The following is a 19,060-nucleotide window of genomic DNA, read 5'->3' on the forward strand; positions in this document are numbered from 1 at the left end:
ACAAAGCGTACAGCACAATGTTGTGAGACACTGCAGCGCAACGTTACCATGAAGATACAAATGATCGTTTTTTATTAAATTTTAATGGAAGCACACAAGATACACAAAAACTCTACCGGTTACGAACGGTGAAGCGCTCATTGCGCATCCTTCTTCGTGTCTTTGCTGTATGAATCGTACGAAATTATGTACAGTACACCAGCGTTGCACGTTGTAATGGGTGGCACGCAAAGTTACTTTGAAACTTACACGCCGGGAGACTCCCATTTCATAGCATATCCGTCCGGTATTCGCTAGCCCCAGGGACGCTTTCGATGCTCCCACAATAAAGGGGAATTGAAACGAGAAATTATACATTTTTGTGCCATCCTTTCCACGGTTTGCTCTTTCCCCCTTTCCCTGCCACAGTCGCCCAGATGCGCGTCCGCCGACTAGCAGCAGTACGTACCGCCATGAAATGAAAACTTCCTTTCTGTAGCTTCCCACAAATCTGCCCCGTCTCTCTGTATGCTTAATGTTCCCTCCATGCCCCTCCCCCCTCCCTCCCCCCCGGCTCCCCCATGTTCTTCCGGCTCGCATTGTTGCTACCACCTGTGCCAACTCCACCGACAAGGACTTCGTCGGTGAGGAATTTCCACCTTTCTTGCGATGCGCTAACGACACCGAATGGCATCGATGAAAAATGCATGCAAACGACGAAACGGATCGGGGTATACGCGTACCCAGTACGACCACGCACCCTTCACACCCCGTCTGCCCTTCCCCTTCTTTACTGCACTTTGCTTCAGGAACAAAAAGCTCCGTTTGCACTGCGTTCTGCCCCTGACTCCACACCAAATTCCAACGCAACCACATTGACGCAAAGTAAGGCAGAGAATGAAACAACGAAAAAGCGTTGTCCTACGAGCGAGCAGAAACAGCAGCACCGAGGAGGAGGCCAGCGCGCTCTTTCCGGTGACAAAGCGCGCTCGCGCCCGCTTTTTACAGTTACTTCCGCTGCGAAAGAGCGATGGGATGTGGATGATACTACCGACTGGGTGGGTGGGATGGGCGTTGGCGGTGGAAGGAGGTTTAATAAATTAAAAATTATAGCCACCTCCCTGATGATAACGGAGATCAAGACGTTGTTTGCAATGCGTTCCGCTTCCTCCAGGGGTGGCCTCCTGCTGTGCGGAATGCGCCTCCGCCATCGCTGTGCCGGATAGCACCAATGTTTGCAAGACACTCGTTGTACGTGAAGTTACTATGTATCTTGCTACCGTCCCGGCGGGGCGGGGTAACACAGCTACCTAGGGCGGGCCTACCTTTCACCGCGCGGGGACATTAAATCGGTTGAAAAATGACACCTTTCCCGGTAGATGAACGATTTTTCAGCAAAACCGTCCTCAACTATTTCCCGGCGACCGGTACAAGGGAGAGAAAGATGTTTCTAAAGTTTTCCGATCCCTATCGCCCGGAACGGTTCAGCGCAATGCAATGTTCTTCCTGACAGACTTGACACGATGACAACTCTGTTCCGAAGTGAGCAAGGAAAGGGCGGTGGACCGAAAGCAATTAAAATGTTTGCACTTGCGTTCTTGCTGTCTTTGACGGTGACAATTAGGCGAAAACAATCTTTAAGAAAGACATGGCTATTTTTAATTACAATTTGCTACAACAACAATTAATGATGCCAATCTTTCGTAATATAGGCAATACAACAAATAAAATAATTTCGGTATGAGGAGACAAAAAACGCACACTCCCAGTTGGATATTTTTCACGACGCGCACATCACACATGCTTACATTATCTAATTATTTTATGCAATTGTCTTATCAATACTTTATGTACATGTTTCTTCGCAAATGAAGATTCTTCCATACCATGTTCTTCGCATTATTGGGCTATTGTTCTTGTTCTTGTTTTTTCTTTTCATTTGCTTTGTTCATATGTGTGTATAATTTCATTTTGCTGCTTGATTTCGTAGTGCGTGCCACTATCGAGAAATAGAAGCAATCTCAACGCGTTTACAGAACCCTGAACGAACGAAATTCACTAACATACTAGTTTTAAACTTCATCGTGCACGTTTGCTCCGCGTTACCTTAGTTGATAAAGCTGTTTTCACGCTGCACGATATTTACTTTGCTTTCCCGTCACAAATTTTGCAACCCCTTTGAGACACTTTTCCAAATCTCCACACTTCATTATCGCCGCCTTCGGTTCCGGTTGTTAATAACACGCTCACACACGATTAAAACATGGCTTGTTTGTTTTATTACTTAGCTCAACACAACCAATTCAATTCACTAGTAATTTATTTGATTTGAAAATTGAGAGCAAGTGTAATAATCGAAATCACAAAGTCTACAATTAGTTTCATTTTTCTACTTCAATATTGTGTAAGAAAATAAAAAAAGCAAAAAATGCGTCTCGAAACATAGAAGCAAAATAAACAAGTACAAACGATTTAAACCGAACGGCAAACTAATCGCAAAACATAATCAGTTCATTTTGGGGGTTGAAAAGTAATTCCAATGGTGTGTCCTTAAAACAAGAGCAAACTAAACACTAACCTTAACTGTTTAACTAAACCAATCTAGATGATGAAGTCGTTATATCCACAGGATCAACGATACGCACGTTTCCTTCAAACCTCAATAAGTGCTACAGAATTGTTCGCTTTGCTTTGCACACTGACACGAGGTGCGTTCAAGATGTGCGGCGTAGATGGCGTAATGCATCTGCGCTATGACCCGGTATATTCGCACGAAAGAAGGCTATAGAGAGAATTCAATTTATTCTAAGACAAGATGCTATTTCAAACACTATGCGCCGTATTCGCCGTGCACACGCTTTTCGTTAGCGAGTTTTTTTCTTTACAATTTCATCAGTTTCGAAACTACCGCAATAACACAATCGTTCAACGTAACTTAACCATAGATGAGAATGCGTTCAAACCACTCTTGATGCTGTCACGTGCCCACAACTAAACGTATTGCGTATGTAAAAAAAAACGAACCTACAATGTGCCCGGGTAACCATTACTAGTCGGGTGCCAGCCAGCTCACGATTTAAAGGCTCGTACTATTTCCGTTGTAAATTACGTCACTTCAGTGTTGTGTGATCCAGCGGTGCAGCAGATTTCAATCGATTTGTGTATAATAATTATGTTTGGTTTGTATTACTGATTGTTCCAATCCCGCTTCCCATCTAAGCGTTCGCGGTTGCTGCGCCACTTTCCGATCAACACCGTCTCCTCCGCTTCATTCGACATTAAATTAACGGGTAAAATACATTAACACTTCAATAATAAACTGGAATATTAAACAGATACTCTACACATAGACCGTACCATAAAGCACGGCTCAAACTGATAATAAAGAACAAAATGCCGCTATGATGAACATTGAATTTGAAAATTGCGAGCTTGCAAGAGAGGTTCAGAAGTAAAACTACCTACGCGCCGATAGGTGGCGCTAGCCTTGAATCATACACGAACACTTTCCGATACCGTACACTAGATGGCGCTTCTGGCTGAATCATCTTAAGCGTTTCAATCACGGATTTTTAAGCGTTTTCAGCTCACCATAAACTGGCTCTCGGAAAATAGGCGGCCGCGAGTGCGATGCGACGGCGACGACGACGACGACGTAACACGTGACGGGTGAAGACATAAAGCATGAGAAGATGATGGCGCAATTAATCTAAATTATCCTGGAAAATCAACTTTATGTACCCGGGAGATCCTACAAGCGGGGTCGCACAGAACGGGCAAACCGACTGGAAACCGTTGGTACCGTGAGGTATGTCGACATTTGCCCAATACCTGGTGAAATAGAGAGATAGAGAGAGAAATTTAATAAGTTTTTGTTTTTTTTTTTTTGTTTTTTTTTAATCGAAAACTAATAATGTAACTGACTACTCACTTGACCGTTTTTTCAGTCGCCATGTGACCGCATGGATTGAATGCATACGTCGGTGGACCCGAATCGACATAGAATGCAGGCTCAACACCCATGCACAGCGTCACCACCGGCCCAACCTCCAGACACATCGGACACCGTCGTGCGTTTGTATTTTTGTCCTGACCCCAACCGTGCTGACCTAAACCAATTTAAACAAAAAAAAACAGTGTTTTAGTACAGTTTTTGATAAATTTTGCGTTTCTAACGACAATCACAAAAATACCTACCCTGCACATGACCACAGTTCAGATAAACGTAAGGCTGATTGACGTGATCACCCAATGACACTTTTCTAGGAATAACTAACGTGTTCAGTCCCACCGGGCACTGCGGCCTTCCTGCGTTGATTTCGTCGACAAGCTTTTCCAGGTCCTTCTTGGTCTAAAATGAAACACAACAAATATTAGCCTTTCACTGCTCCTTTCAACCCGTGCCACCGCTTTCATGCCCGCATCGCAACACGTACCGGTGAATGCCGCAAACCTTCGGCCGAGCGCCATAAAAGCGTCGCCCCACAGAGATCGATAAGGGTGCCGTCCTGCAGCACATTCGACTCGTCATAGATCTGCTGTCCTTTCTGCTGGGCCGAGCGGCATTCCCGCAAGCTAAACACATCACCTCCAACGGACGTTTCACGCCACTGGCCACAGTCTGCGTTGCCACCGCAAAAGTCGCCCTTTGGATGCATTATCAGTACGCCGTTTGTCGTGAGGCCATCGATTTCTACGTTGTCCTGCCATTTGGTGGCCTTTTCCTGCAATGCAATAATCAATATCAGAAAAGGTTAAAAACGACCCGAGTTTTATTATACAATACAGCTATTAATCATGAATTTAAATTCAGGTAGAGAACTTGTTAAAAAAAATATCGCCAATATTGATCGCTCCATCTATTATTCTTAACAACATTTTAGGCAAACAACATAGACAAAGAGCAAAGTAAAACCGCAATGGATTAACTAATTTGTAAATTTATTGCGCAGCAACACCCCACCAATCGAAACCACTTTGAACGATCTTTTGTGCCGGTGTGTCCACATGGAAGCACAATGAAGGTGCGTTGTAGGAGCACATACGAGGCAATGCCGCTTGGAAGTGCACAGACGGGCTTCCTTTCCAATTTCAACGAATCGAAGATCCGGCCTGATGTGAACGGCGGCCACTGTACGTGATTTGGAGAGCAACACATCCGCAACCGTTCCATCAAAAATGAACACGGGCGTACGCTTCCAACGAAAGAAGCAGAATATGGCAAGAGACATGATAATCCTGTAGGTACTACTCCACACAACAAATACAGCACCACAAAGCGGCCACAGACACACGACGGCTCCAGTAGCTAGCCAGAGACAGACTACATACACCACACACACAAAGGCCACAAACAAAAATGCGTCGTTGTTGTTCCAGCAGCGTGGCGGGCGTTTCAGAGATGATAAAGAAAAATCAGAACACAAGTCAGATGTGGTGTGAAGTACTACGCAGTTGGCCCGGTATTATATGCTGGGGAAGGTGACAAAGAAACGGGGCGAAGAAATATTACACCAAGCGACAGTTGCCACTCTTAACTGTTTCAGTCCATTGCAGTCAAGAAAGAAAGATTTGCATGTTGCAGTTTAATTAGACAATCCGTTGTCTTTAAATGGAAAACACGGCAATCCATAAAATCGCGTTATTTGCATATCGATAATGGTCTGTGTTGGACATTGTGTGACTTATTGTTTCTCTAATAGTAATAAAAATAAATCCTGAACGTCCATCGCTTTCGTGAATGCAATTTATCAAACATTAAAATTGTATGCACACATAAAAGACATATAGTTCTTATAACACAAAAGAAAAACAATATTTGCTCATTGTGCTAGGTCAGAAGCTCCTAAAAAATGCTCTGTTATGCTCGCATATCCGTTTCCCAGCCGCCTCTATAGCACTATTTCCACGAACACGCACGCTGAAACGTACTCTAACGTTAAACACACCTCAATTCATTAGCGTCGCGCAATCTTTCGAACAAACCCAAACGTACTGACCTGAGTCAGCTTAAAGGCGTGGAAGTAGTAGTAGTAGGTGCTGGATTGTCTTGGGTTTGTCCCACTAAAAGGAACAACACAATGACTAAACACACACACACACACCGGTACAGTACAAAAGTTAGCATTGTGCCGGTCAGATTTGGGCGAACAGGAGTAAAAAAAGAATTCATTTATGGTCAAAACAGTTCGCTGAACGTACACGCATATAAACATTGCTTCAAAATAACAACAAAACCCCACGTAAGTTTCACAGCGCCCATTATTACCAACGTTTACTTCCATGTTGGTGCTTCTAGTTTCACATGTGGCCGCACACATTTTGTGATATTACATCACATTATCTTATAGCCATTTAAACTTTGCCGTTCCCTTGCTTAATCTAAATCAAACACAAATCTTACGCTGAGCCATGTCTGTGTATCCATATTTACATGCTAATTCGTTCACCGGAAGCCAGCTTACTTACTCTACCAGCTTTAAAGATAACGATTGACTGATTTCTTTTTTCACACCCTTGTTTTTTCAGTTTTTTGTTTTATCTCTTCGTTGTAAGTGCGTTGGTGTCCGTTGTATACCGAATCTGATAGACAATACAATGACTATCGAGATCGAGAAATTGTGTTGCGAAATCCGATGACCTTTGAATGCAAATGTGATTTCTGTCTGCTGTACGATATAACTAAACATACAATGCATTTACGGAAATGCTTTACGCAAAGCTATCGTACAACAATTTCATCAAATAATTTCATCCCTTGATCGCTGCGTTAATGAATGCAAATCATCAAAATATCAGCTTTATTTTTTACTACGACGTAACACAATACGCCACCCACTTTGGCCAGTTATCTAAGCGGCGGCAGCAGGCGACTTTCCTGGCACCCGGTTACGGCTTCGTAGCGACCCCTCCTTTTGCCTTACAACATCACGGCGGCTTTCAACATGCTTCAATACCATGACGTTACAAATATCCAGCTACTATCGCGACAACTTACCATGCCGGAGTTGCCTGTTTAAGCCGGTTGTATTTTCATTATCATTACCAACGGTATCTGCTCGGCTGGCCGGCTCGCTGGCTGTCTGTCTATCTGTCGGTGGCGTAAAAAATCAAACAGATTCCACCACGACAAGTGCACCGCTAGACACCATCATCGAAAGTGCTCGATCAATACCGGCACACATAAGCAGCAGTGTAGGCCGATTAAAAAAAAGCCACGGTCATTGGCAATTGGCATCACAACCATACTCAACCATATCCATACCAAATGGCTTCCAATGATCGTATGCAGCAGAGCAGCAAACGCATTTGTCAAACCTGTTTGAATCTTTCACTTCCTGCTCATCTGGCAACACAGCTGAGTAAATCGCGAAAGACACTCCAGACGGTTCACCGTACCATCTTTGAGCTATCCCTGGTTTTAAGCTTTGGATTATAAATTTCCCTTTCACTAGTCATGGAATACAAAAAAAAATCATATGATCATGTTCTTCCGTTCAACCACGATCTTCCGCACACTACAGCAAAGTATGGGACACGCAAAAGCTGAAGAGCATATCATCATATTTTACATCCGTTTTCTCTTTCGTTTCTGATTTACGGACCAACGATGAAAGCAGCGGAATTAAACAACACAACAAACAAAGTGTTCATCAAACCATCGTGATGAAACAACAATAAACACATTCCACATTCACAACACAACACCATAGGTAAATCGATAACAGTTTGCGTTTACATTCAAAACGTACCCCTAGGAATATGTTTCTGCTCGAATCGAATCCGGCTGCATATATCCGCGCCTTGTTGCCATCAGCCCGATCCACCAGAATTCGGCAGGCGAATCTGGAAATTGTGCTCTGCACAATTTTTGCATCCTTCTTGTCACCTGGTAGAGTGTCCATCACAACGAAATCTATCGGCGATTCGGATGATCGTCCCACCTAAAAAGAAAAAGAATGATAAAAACATATAAGTGATAAGGAACATTACGAAATTGGTGAGGTTAATTACATTTGCTGTTGGTATTTGGAAAGACAAAATCAATCTCTGTGACTATATAATTGATTGCGTTATAAATTGAAATGTTCAATTGTTTCCAACGCGCGTACACTTCAGTTACCATTCGGTAAGGCTATCTATAAATCGCTTAATCTTCAATCAACAAAGCCCACTAATCACACTGGCCACACGCTCTGCTGTGTGTGAGTAGATAATATAAAATCATTTCGAAAGCCTAGATTCCATAAAAGTGTTCGTAGCGCCAGTGGCACACAATTACCTGCAGCACACACGCTTTTTGGAAGCGTCGCCTGCAACCACATTCATCAACGGTATTAGGTTTCAATTACTTAATCGCGTTTACTTATCCGAAAGCTCTTCATCAAATCTACCATCGGCAATACACGTGGCTAGGTTGAAAGTTAAACGAAATAAATAAATAAAAATTACAGCTGAAAAGATATGTTAATTTTTTTAATCACTTTAATGGTAATCCACCAGCTAGAAATTATAGAAAACGTACATTTCTGCAAAATGACTATAGCAGAACATACAACGAACATTTATTGACAATGTTTAGTCAGTTAAATTGTCCTTTCGACTCATTTGACTACTACGCAGAGCTTTTAAACTAGGATTTTAGATTCGTACGCACTCGGTAATAGGCTAGATTAGTTTTAACAAATAGAATTAAGTGACAAGGGTCAGAGTCTATGTAGTACCAGTAAATTGTCAAAATAAATAAATGATTAATTATTTACTAATTCCCTCTAACTCGTTGTACTTGCTTGTTTGTTGTTTACATTGCTACTGCATATGAGCTCGTTTTAAGCATGAGAAGCAACCTCCAAAAACACAGATTCTGTTAAGCAAACCTACAATCAAGTTGTCTTTAGCATCTTTACCTCCATGGAACAATTTGTAAAGAAGTAAAATCTACGCTTTCCTTACGATGAATTCACACACGCGTCCTCGACATACCCACTCGAAGTCGTTGAAAAGTAAAGTTTCATTCCAGCCACACACAACATAGATTTTTTGGTTGTCTCTCAGCTCAAGAGTTGCTTTGCGACAGGGTTGGCCTTAGCACTGTTTTCAATCGCATTGGTTTGTGTTGATTTGTGGGAATTATAAAAGAAACACACACACACAATTTCCAAGCACCGGACTGTAGTTACCAATCCCCTAACCCTACATGGTGTAAACTTTACAATGGATAATTGAACAAAATGGCCAAAAATTGCATCACACACTGCAGTTGAAAATTAGAAATGGAACGTTATTTAACCATTTATATGCAACTCATAACCTTCGCGTTGTTAACAATCAATAGCTCACGATAGGAGCCACGAACAATAGTCCTACCATGGAAATGAATTTAAAACTTTATAAAGCAGATGGCAGAGGTTGTGTGAAAAGCTGTTTTAAACTCGATAGGACATGCATATAAAGCCACATAAAGACCATACTCCAGAACACAAACACGCCCCGATAGCTGAATTTGAATAATATTGCACAGTCTTTTTTATAGCATCTCCTTGTCGACTTTTTACCACCTCAAAGTCAATGCTCTTTTCGACACGGTTTTAGCTGTGCGATGATCCGAGAATTGTGTCCCCAATGCTGGTGCTGCTGCTGCTGCTGTGGGTTATCGCCACCCGTACTCGCAAGCTGGAACTGTTTACACAGTGACACAAAGAAAGTGCAATGCTCCAGTGACCATCATCGTAGGATGGAGCTCACGCTTCTTCAAACTTATTTGTTCGAACATATTTGTGGTACTAGCGTCTCAAGGACGAGCATTCAACCGAGCAGAGTGGGGTGTTCGAATACATCTCTTTCATCTGGATGCAATCGTTCCGCATGCACAACGGACATGCACAGTGGAATACAAAAGAGGCAAGAACACAACTTACGAAGATTATGAAATTGTTAATCATTGCCGCTCATTTATCTTTTTTTTTTGCGCCGTCCATGGCTGCAAAGGTTTTCCAACATTATCATTTATTATTATTTAATTTTTGCTTTCATTATATGCTTAACGTATGTAAAACCAAACTGTGCTAACTATGCAAGTCTTGTAATTAAAACGAGTACCTCTTGTACGTCCTCCCTTCAAGAAACGCTTGCATAACCCCACCGAACGTTTGTCAAACATGTGCAGCAGTAGAAATTAAACAAAAACATACAAAATAGCGATCTCTTGCAGATAAAATGTAAAACATATGACAAACATACCATCCTCTTTTTTCATTAACTGGTCATCATTGATACATTTTTGTTGTTGTGAGTAAACAAAAAATAGTCTAACAATACGACCGGGCCGAACCGTTATTACAGAATAATTATAAAAAAACAATAATTCTCATCAATTAGAAGAAAACCCAATCGTTTGCTAACAAGCAGCATTTATTTGGTCAACAAATGTCAATCATTCCATACACGCGTCTTTAAACTTTTTATGTTCCTTTCGACATTTGTGTGGCACTGATAGGAATCAGCCCTTTTTTTGCTGCTCACATACAAGCTATTAACGTTAAATGAGACATTTGAGCAGAATCTAAATGCTAAGCAAAAGGAAACGAGAAACAATAAAACGTTAAAATGTCACCTGAATTCCAAGTACATTTTTGCTGCCAGGTTTCGGGTATGTTCATACGGTAGATGTTTATTCATGTCAATGCTTTAGTACAATTTATTACACGACAATATTCTTCAGTAAGCAATACTACTGCACTGGGCATCCGTTGAAATGCTGCTGCCTTTGTAGTTCCGATGCGATAAATGCACATGAAGCCTTACATTCATTGAAGCCGTTTACTTAACTTCACCTCAAACCGCCAAATACTGAAGGGCTGCCAACGAATGGTGCTAGTCAATGTGGGTAGAACGAGAAAATCAAACAAAACCACATGGCATGTTCTGCAAACAACACAGCACAATCAGACAATACAACATTCATACACTTATCACAGACTGATAATAAAATACGATGCAATAAGACAATTTACACGGGTTGCAAATTTAATATACTTCGTTCATTAAAGCAAAACATACATTATTTCACTTGAATAACTCGCGTAATGATTGTTCCGCGTTCGATCCTGCCCTTCGATACCCACACCCATCTCACGAAGGAAATTATAAATAGGTTTGCGGAATAAACCCACGTGAGTGCACCTGAGTGTGTCGAAAACGCTTGGCACAGGAGAATAATAATTATGCTTTTTCTAGTACTAGTGCCCACTCGCAATGAACACCTCACGGCAAACAAGAACGTTCCTCTTCCATGGTGCACTGCACTCTAGTCAGATTCCGGAACGATTATTATGGGCAGTTGGATGCATGCAGCCAACAAATCACCAATAAATATGATTATGTGGACAAATTACTAGGAATGAGGGAGGATAGATAAAGAAAGATGTAATTTTTTACACACATCACTATTCGACAGAGATTTTAATAAAATCTAATAGCAAAATCGTCTGATTAAAAACACAAATATCAGCCGTTTTATCGAATCAAAATTGACGATCTCTTACAAATCTGCACAATTATACAATTAGACACATCAGAGCGAGCATAAGATAGATACAGCACTAAACATAAGCATGAAAGAGGCCAAACATAACACAATCCTTCACCGCTACCACCCAGCGAAGCAATGTGTAAAGGTTAGACACGGAACCGGGCAGCATCAGTGGCGTGTTGTCGTCGTTTAGACGTAAGCCCTCGCCCTACCAAGAAACCTGCGAGATCGAAACACAGAGAGAGAGAGAAAACCTGGTCCCAAACGACACCCGCGGCATATGAAACTGGCAATGAACAGTTAGATCAAACTCCACTACCAGCACCCGGTCCCACCATTCTCTTCGGATCTCTTCCGTTGCCAGCTAAAAGGGTGAGGGAGGTTGCAATTTCTCAAAGTGGCAAACACGGAAAGTGGAACCAGTTACTCCGCTCGAATGCACCACCACCACCACCACCCTGCACAGCACGAGGTGATGGCGTCAACAGCGTGGGGTCTCTCTTGCACAGCGCTCCCTCTGTCTAGCTGTGTAAGTTCGCTGACTTTTAGATGCGAACTATTTTTACCTTCCATACCAAACAATAAGTCACACCCGCTTGTAGGTGTGTGTGTTTGTGTGCGTTGGAAAGTGAACTCGGGCGCAGTATGGCGATATGCACCGGCCGTACAGTGTGGTGCAGAACCACACTGTAATGCTACATTTAATTGTGAAAAGTATTTCTGGAGCTATCGTTCCTTAAGCTATACGTTAAATTTTAAAACTAATTTTTTGAAATATATTTCAAAGTCAACAGGATCATAAACCATACTTTCATCGTCATTTGAATTGTGTTATACATGTATAATGTCGTCGCTACTAATACCTTTCATTCGACACACTGTGTACCATTGGGCATTGCCCGCAGACACAAGCCTAGTATGTAATAAGAATGGAGAAAACAGCGTAACAAGTGCAGGCATTGATTTACAGTGACAGGGAGAAGTTGCATTCGTGGCGAAGCAGAGAGCAGAAGAAGCTAGGGGGGATCAAGTTTTTTCCATTCACAATCTACTCTTCCCTTCTTCTTCCAGCTCGTTTCTCCTTCATGCAAGTCGCAAACACTGCACGATCAGTGAGGTACGAAAAGTGCAGGTGAGTGCAGATCGTAATGCATCATTGCAGAACCGGCCAGACTGGATGGTGGTTGAGTTGTTCTCTTTTGCGGGTTAATCTTAGTTTTCCTTTTTTTACTGCTAGTTTAGTCGCATTTTCCTACGTTTTAATATGCTTAACGTACGGGTGGGGATAGAGCAAGTGTCCTGTGCAGCATCGACCGACAGGAACATTAACGCCCATTATGTGACAGTTACCGCTATGACAACGCACACAATGTCCCCATACTGTCCGTACCACCAACGTGGTTTGTCTTTTGTACTAGAACTGTACTGTACGGGCTTGCTCGTGGGTGGTATTTGACGCTCGTGGGAGAACTGACAGGTGCCGTACAAAACGGTAGCACATCTCCCTACGGTTTAGGACAATTTAGTCGAACCGGAATGAACAATGAATGATTATACTAGTCAGATAGCAGACCGTTTAACCCCAAAGCTGGAAAAAGAGTAAAATAATGCATATGCAACACCACATGCATTACAAGCTAGTCTACAGTAGGTCAATGAACCTGTTGCGGATGTATTTAAAAACTCCACGATTCTTTATCAGAATTTTATACAAACTAACTTCATATCAATAAAACAATATACTCCCGGTACTGTTGTATTATTATTATCTTATGTGCAACTTAAGCACAGCTTTCATTGAATGTGTGCGAATGTGATAAAACAATAGTTAAATCGAAGAAGTATAAATGCAGCATGGTACAGTTCAACACATAAACAACCCCTTCCTTAGAGGAACCGTTTGTTGATCGTATTGGATATCAAATGCACACTTTTATAATAAATAAATACATCCCATTTAAATCAACATCCTACCAACATATACCAAAACATACTGCACATATAGGAAAACAAAAACTTGCAATCCAAATAAACTCACATAAAAATGTTGATTTATTTACTCCGCCATGCACTTCAACGTAACCATTGAATTGAATTATAGCAACATACGTTCTTAACCAAGATGCGATCAGAATCGTACATTTTCTTCCAGCTTCTGAGCAACGCATGAAAGAGTTGAAAGAGGTATAGTATGCATTTTTTTCTTACAGTCGCAAGCAGCAAGGAACAACGGAGCTGGTTCCGTAAAGGAAGCACACCACACATCAAGTACGACGCACATTGTTTGCACGAAACCATTGCACGACTGACAAATCCCGCCCTCGAAGGTCAACACAGTCGAACAAACACAAGAGATAGTGTGTTGTGAACGATGCATTTATAAGCGCGCGTCTCGATTGTCTCATGCCACACTCCACTACACCAACGCAACCTGCTTGCTTTAGCACTGATTAAACCATTAAGCAATTGGTGCAAAGGGAAAGGAGCCACAACTGATGTGCTATTATCTTCGAGTGTTGTTCAGTTCTGTTGCGGTAAATTAATGCCTAGATACGAAGGAGTTCATATAAATCACAGCCACAGAGTGAGGAAAACAATCGAGAAAAATCATTTTTATAGGAATTTCGCCAGTAACTCTATATTTAATTCCTTTAACCATGAACATGAAATATTACCAACCTGTACTTTTTATTGCATCTTGTAACCTCTTAATCGCTATTTTCCATCAAAAGCATACCAGTCACTGTACATAAGCACTTCTTACTGTAACAACAAATTAGCATCAAAGTGATTTCCAAAAATACACGTCAATATAACTTTTTACGCAATGCACAAAAAGACAGCATTTCCGGTCCGACGCTAGCGGTGTGCTGTTCAAGCTTCTAGCAAAGCATGACCGGAAGACGCCGGCTAGCAGCACACAGCACAAAAGTAACGATGAAGGGAAAGACGTTTCAGCCAACAATGTGTACATTGGACCGGAAAATATAATGTGTCTTTATTGTTTGCAAAGCGCCAAACAGCGCGTAGACACGGATATGGTGACACACTTTACTTTATTTACCTTTAAAGTCCCTTTCAAAATACACTGTAGTGAACTAATACACAACACAACGAAGCCAATCCGCATGGGACCATTTTTTAAAGCACCGGCTATTGGGGACGGATGATTATGTATCTTTTTGAGGTCTTCCTGTTCCTTCTCGGAAGAATTTCAATAATGATGATACTGTCCACCAGAAAGTATCAAAAGTTCATTGAGCAATCATTATCAACCAAGAAAGGGATAACCAATCATCAACATTTACCCAATATCTGATGAACATGGAGCTCGGTTTGGACACTGTTCTTAATGATAACATTTAATTTGGTGTGACAAGTCTTACCTGAAACATATCCGTATCGGGGTCCTCTTTGTACTCAACGATTACGGCCTGGTTGCGGGAGAGCGTGTACGATATGGAGTGCTGTTTCGCGTCCAAGATGGCCTGCGACGACTGTGGCGACTGTACGATGTAGTGTTTTGAGCGCTTCACACCATTTGATTCGGTGCGTTTGTACAGGACGAACTTTGACCGGCGCCGGCCACGATCGCCCTGTGGTAGAAAGCCATTATATCTGCGAAGAAAGTAAAAGAAACGGACCATATATCAATCAATCTGCAGGCATGATGCTACCGACAAGCAAACAATTATCCAGACAAAAATATAATGTGAAGCCCTGAAAACCAGATGGCTGCAATGACAAGACAAACGCAAAAATTTAGACAATATTCAAACCCGGTTGACGATCCAACAAACAGTATCATTTTGCTTGAAACTTCAACTCCCAGTGGACCTGCTTCTTTAGAGGGTGGTACAGAAATTCAGGTTAATGTGTTGAACCAAAGGAAACAACGATGATGAGGGTTCACGACTTCATTAGCGAGAGAGGAGATCATTTAGCCAAAAACAAAAAAAAATGGAACATTCTGCCTTCCACCTCTGGTTTCACGCAGTTTACAGCATATCCACCACAGAGTGTGCTGTCCAATGAACCGTACGCAGATAACATTTTTCTCTTCATTAATCTACACCGGTCTTTTTATTGTTTTGCGATGCCCCGTTTTATCGATTGTGGTGTGAAAAGAAGGAGCCAGCCCGCACAAATAACCTAGAAAATGCTATCAAATTACAAAGCGTTACGCTCTTTCGCGATGGTGAACGCGAAGAAGGTGAACAATTAATTTTGCTTCTCCTTTAAGGAATTGTTTTACCCTTCTTGCATGGGTCGTTATTATACATCATTTTAAGCGATGATTGAAAGGAATTTAATTAATCTTGCAGAACGTTACATATTTTTTGCTTCAAACACTTTTGCCTGTATTGTCACTGACCATGGCTCTGTCAAAACCAGCCGGCTGCGATGGACTTAACGATCCGAAGCCATTTTAAAAGCGCAGCTAGCCTTAGAATTGGCCTCAATGAATGAAAATTAATTCGCCACAGCGTTCTAATCGACACAGCCATCGAGCCCATCAAAAAGTGGGCTGGCCCTCGTGCCAAGGATTGCAAAAAAAGGTAAAGGCAAATCGAAAAGAAAATCTCTTCCCTTCGAAACCTTGACTTAGAAATGGCCAGCCGTTACACTTGACCAACGCCGGAACGAATCATGTTGAAGAAAAAAAAACATAAAAACAACCGTGTGTCGAAATATATAGCACACGGCAAAAACACATAACTATGCATACGAAAAGTTAACCCACCGCACCAAAGACATGAGAGCTGGCCAAAACGGAGCACGTAAAAACGGCACTGCTACTTCCGCCGTAGCTTTGCGCCGCTTCCTTCGAATGTCGTTGCGCCTTTGGTTGATGCTTCGCGAATGGTACGTCGTTTCGAATGTAGCGGCGGCAGGCGCACACACCATCACTACACCAATACAACCATCGTCGTCAACCGGTCAAGGCTTTCACGAGCAGCGAGCAAAAAAAAAAACAACCACAGCACGGCTGGACCCGCTTGCTTGCCAGGTTTTGCTGCGATCGATTCACGGGCTACCACCACCACCCAAAACGAAGGCGCGACGGATGATGTTTCGAACGTAGACCACCAAGCCAAAGGAACACCCCGACCGGCAGACAAATCAGCCAGCAAAGCAAGCGAAAGAGCGAGCAGAGCGCGACTTCGCATTATCGACCGGATGGTGTACGTTCGACTGTCGGATTATTATTTTTCACCCGCTTTGCTTTGGCACTCACGCCAGCCGATGATGGACAAAGGAACTGTTAACCCGGCCACAGGTTTAACCTTCACTGAATGCCCCAGAAAACGAAGGGAGCGATAGTTGGCTACCTATTCCCCCAGCACACTGTTGTGACCGCACGTTTCGGTCGGCACGCAGTATCACCGGAACATATCTCTGTGCGGTTAGAAAGTTTCCCAAAACTTGATCTTACTTTTCCTTTCAGGCAAAGTTTTGGCTTGCGTTACGAACATATGTGTAATTTCTTTTCCCTCTTAAAGCTGTATAAAATGGCTAAAAACTGAACCTCCTTCCTAAAACAAATTAATGTTACCATTCCACGAGTTGTAAGGATTGACTGACATAAAACCCTTTGTCGAGAAGGAAGCATTTAAATTATCTTCTTGTCATTGGAAACAGTGTCTCCGGAAGGAAAAACAATCTTCAAATTCTAATTAAATTCAACACATTTATGCGTGCTGTTATGACCTCGGACAATTATAATGATGATGGTGATGATGTAAACTCACGAACCGATAGTATTCAATTTACGTAAATTATAACACGCTAAGCAGTTTCGCGTGTGCATCGGACAACCTCAAGGACAACGAACAAAATTAAGCGAAAAGGAAGCTAATGGCTTGCAAAACTAATTGGCATCTGAATTGCTGTTCGATTTTGATTCGTTTTTTTTTTTTGTAAAATCCTTGTCATACTTAGCAACTGGAGCACACGAGTAGGTAACCACATGGATTAATCAGAGTATTACGTTGAATTTCCCAAGTTTTGTTCAGCGTTTTAAATTTTTTCAGCTTTTTCAATTTTATTCAGCGCAAATCATTTTAAAAGTTTTTTGCAATTGAAACATTGAAAACTGTGAAAAGTTTAAAGATACTTTATCATACCACACATTGGCCAAATACAAAATAAATGTAATAATTCTAAAGCAAAATATCGATCGAGCTGAGCTGCTGTGAACTTATCCCTGCGTCCTCCTGCCGTCATAGACACTGACGATAGAAGGTCATAAACATCATCTATCACGTCCTTGCCACGACGTGACGTGTTGCTGGACATTCTTTACAACTTCCATCACACTACCATCTCTTGCACACTCACATACAAAAGCACCACTGAAAGCATTTACACATAATCACCATCACCTTTCATGCAGAGTAAAACGTAAAGGTGTCCCAAAGGAAGATACGCTTAGGCGGAGGGATCAATTTCATCCTCTTCCATCGGCTGTCGTACCTTGGGGAGCACAGATTAATGAAACATAAATTGGTCCCAGCAGTCCCCGTCCGCGGTACAGGGAATGGGCAGAGCTCACATGACAAACTTCCTACCTCTCTTCCTCTCTCGCTTTCTCTCTCTCTCTCTCTCGAGACCCGCTGTTTTCGAAGGTTACAAATCTTCCCTTTGGCAAATAGAAAAATCTCAACTTCTTTGGCCGTCCAGAGACATGTGTGACGCATTTCATGATATTTTCTATGCTGTCCATTCTCCTAACTTTCTTCATCAGAATTCATTGCGGATACGGACATGTGACCTGCCAGCACACGCCCGTGATTCTACCGCTCGGAGGAAGAAACATTAACCTGTCAGGAAAGTTCTGCTTTCCACGCAGTCAAATAGATTTTCGGGATTGAATTGCTGAAGAATGATTGGAGTCTTCGGTCGATTTAAACGCAGGCGTGTTGATTTAAAGCAGTGATTTAAACGATTCATCTGCCACGGGGTAATGTGTATCTGCCTTCCCGTTTCTCATTCTGGTAGTGTTTTTATTCTGTTGCTGGAATGGACAGTCATCCTTAATCAATCGCAAAACATTTTTTAAATTGGGAAAAATACCGAGCCCATGCTGTTGCTGAAATGGAATGAGTTTATTACTGTTCCTGTGAGTAATTATTAGTTCATTCTAGCGTCCAACCATTTTCGTGGAATACCAGCATCAAACAATTATTTCACTAATTGATTTCTCAACCTGGGGCGTAAATGATGTAACACATTTTCCTGTTATTAAAATGCTTGACTCTACTACATGACGATACCATGCCAACGCTTTAATTCTACAAATAAGCTTTAGAGTGGAATGATCGAGCCCTTTTTCGGAAAAAAAATCAGTATTGCAAAGCATCCGCCCAGTCTCTCAATCGATTCTTAATTTTAACCATCTTCAGCACTACAAATCGAGTACCTACCTACTGGACCTACCCCATCATTTCTCGGAAACGAGCAGACATAGGCTACAGCCCTCCAGACAGACTAAATTTAATTTAGTATAAGCAACTTATCTTCCACCGAAATCTCTAGCCGATCCGAGCG

The 19,060-nt window shown here is 42.0% G+C and overlaps 1 protein-coding gene across 2 annotated transcripts in view; it reads right to left on the reverse strand.

The window, feature by feature from the left end:
• Window positions 1–1,753: 1,753 nt before the first annotated feature.
• LOC120950783 (protein pellino) overlaps window positions 1,754–19,060 on the reverse strand; it is a 38,292-nt gene continuing 20,985 nt past the window's right edge. For both annotated transcript variants that reach the window (XM_040369079.2, XM_049606044.1), the window contains exons 4-9: window positions 14,896–15,127; window positions 7,731–7,922; window positions 4,416–4,703; window positions 4,177–4,330; window positions 3,911–4,088; window positions 1,754–3,810 (exon numbers count right to left, since the gene is read on the reverse strand). In XM_040369079.2, the coding sequence (XP_040225013.1) occupies window positions 3,684–3,810; window positions 3,911–4,088; window positions 4,177–4,330; window positions 4,416–4,703; window positions 7,731–7,922; window positions 14,896–15,127 (1,171 nt within the window). In that variant the 3' untranslated portion in view covers window positions 1,754–3,683. The remainder of the gene's footprint in view (window positions 3,811–3,910; window positions 4,089–4,176; window positions 4,331–4,415; window positions 4,704–7,730; window positions 7,923–14,895; window positions 15,128–19,060) is intronic.

Source organism: Anopheles coluzzii, chromosome 2 (genome assembly GCF_943734685.1).
Source record: "Anopheles coluzzii chromosome 2, AcolN3, whole genome shotgun sequence".
Taxonomy (NCBI): domain Eukaryota; kingdom Metazoa; phylum Arthropoda; class Insecta; order Diptera; family Culicidae; genus Anopheles; species Anopheles coluzzii.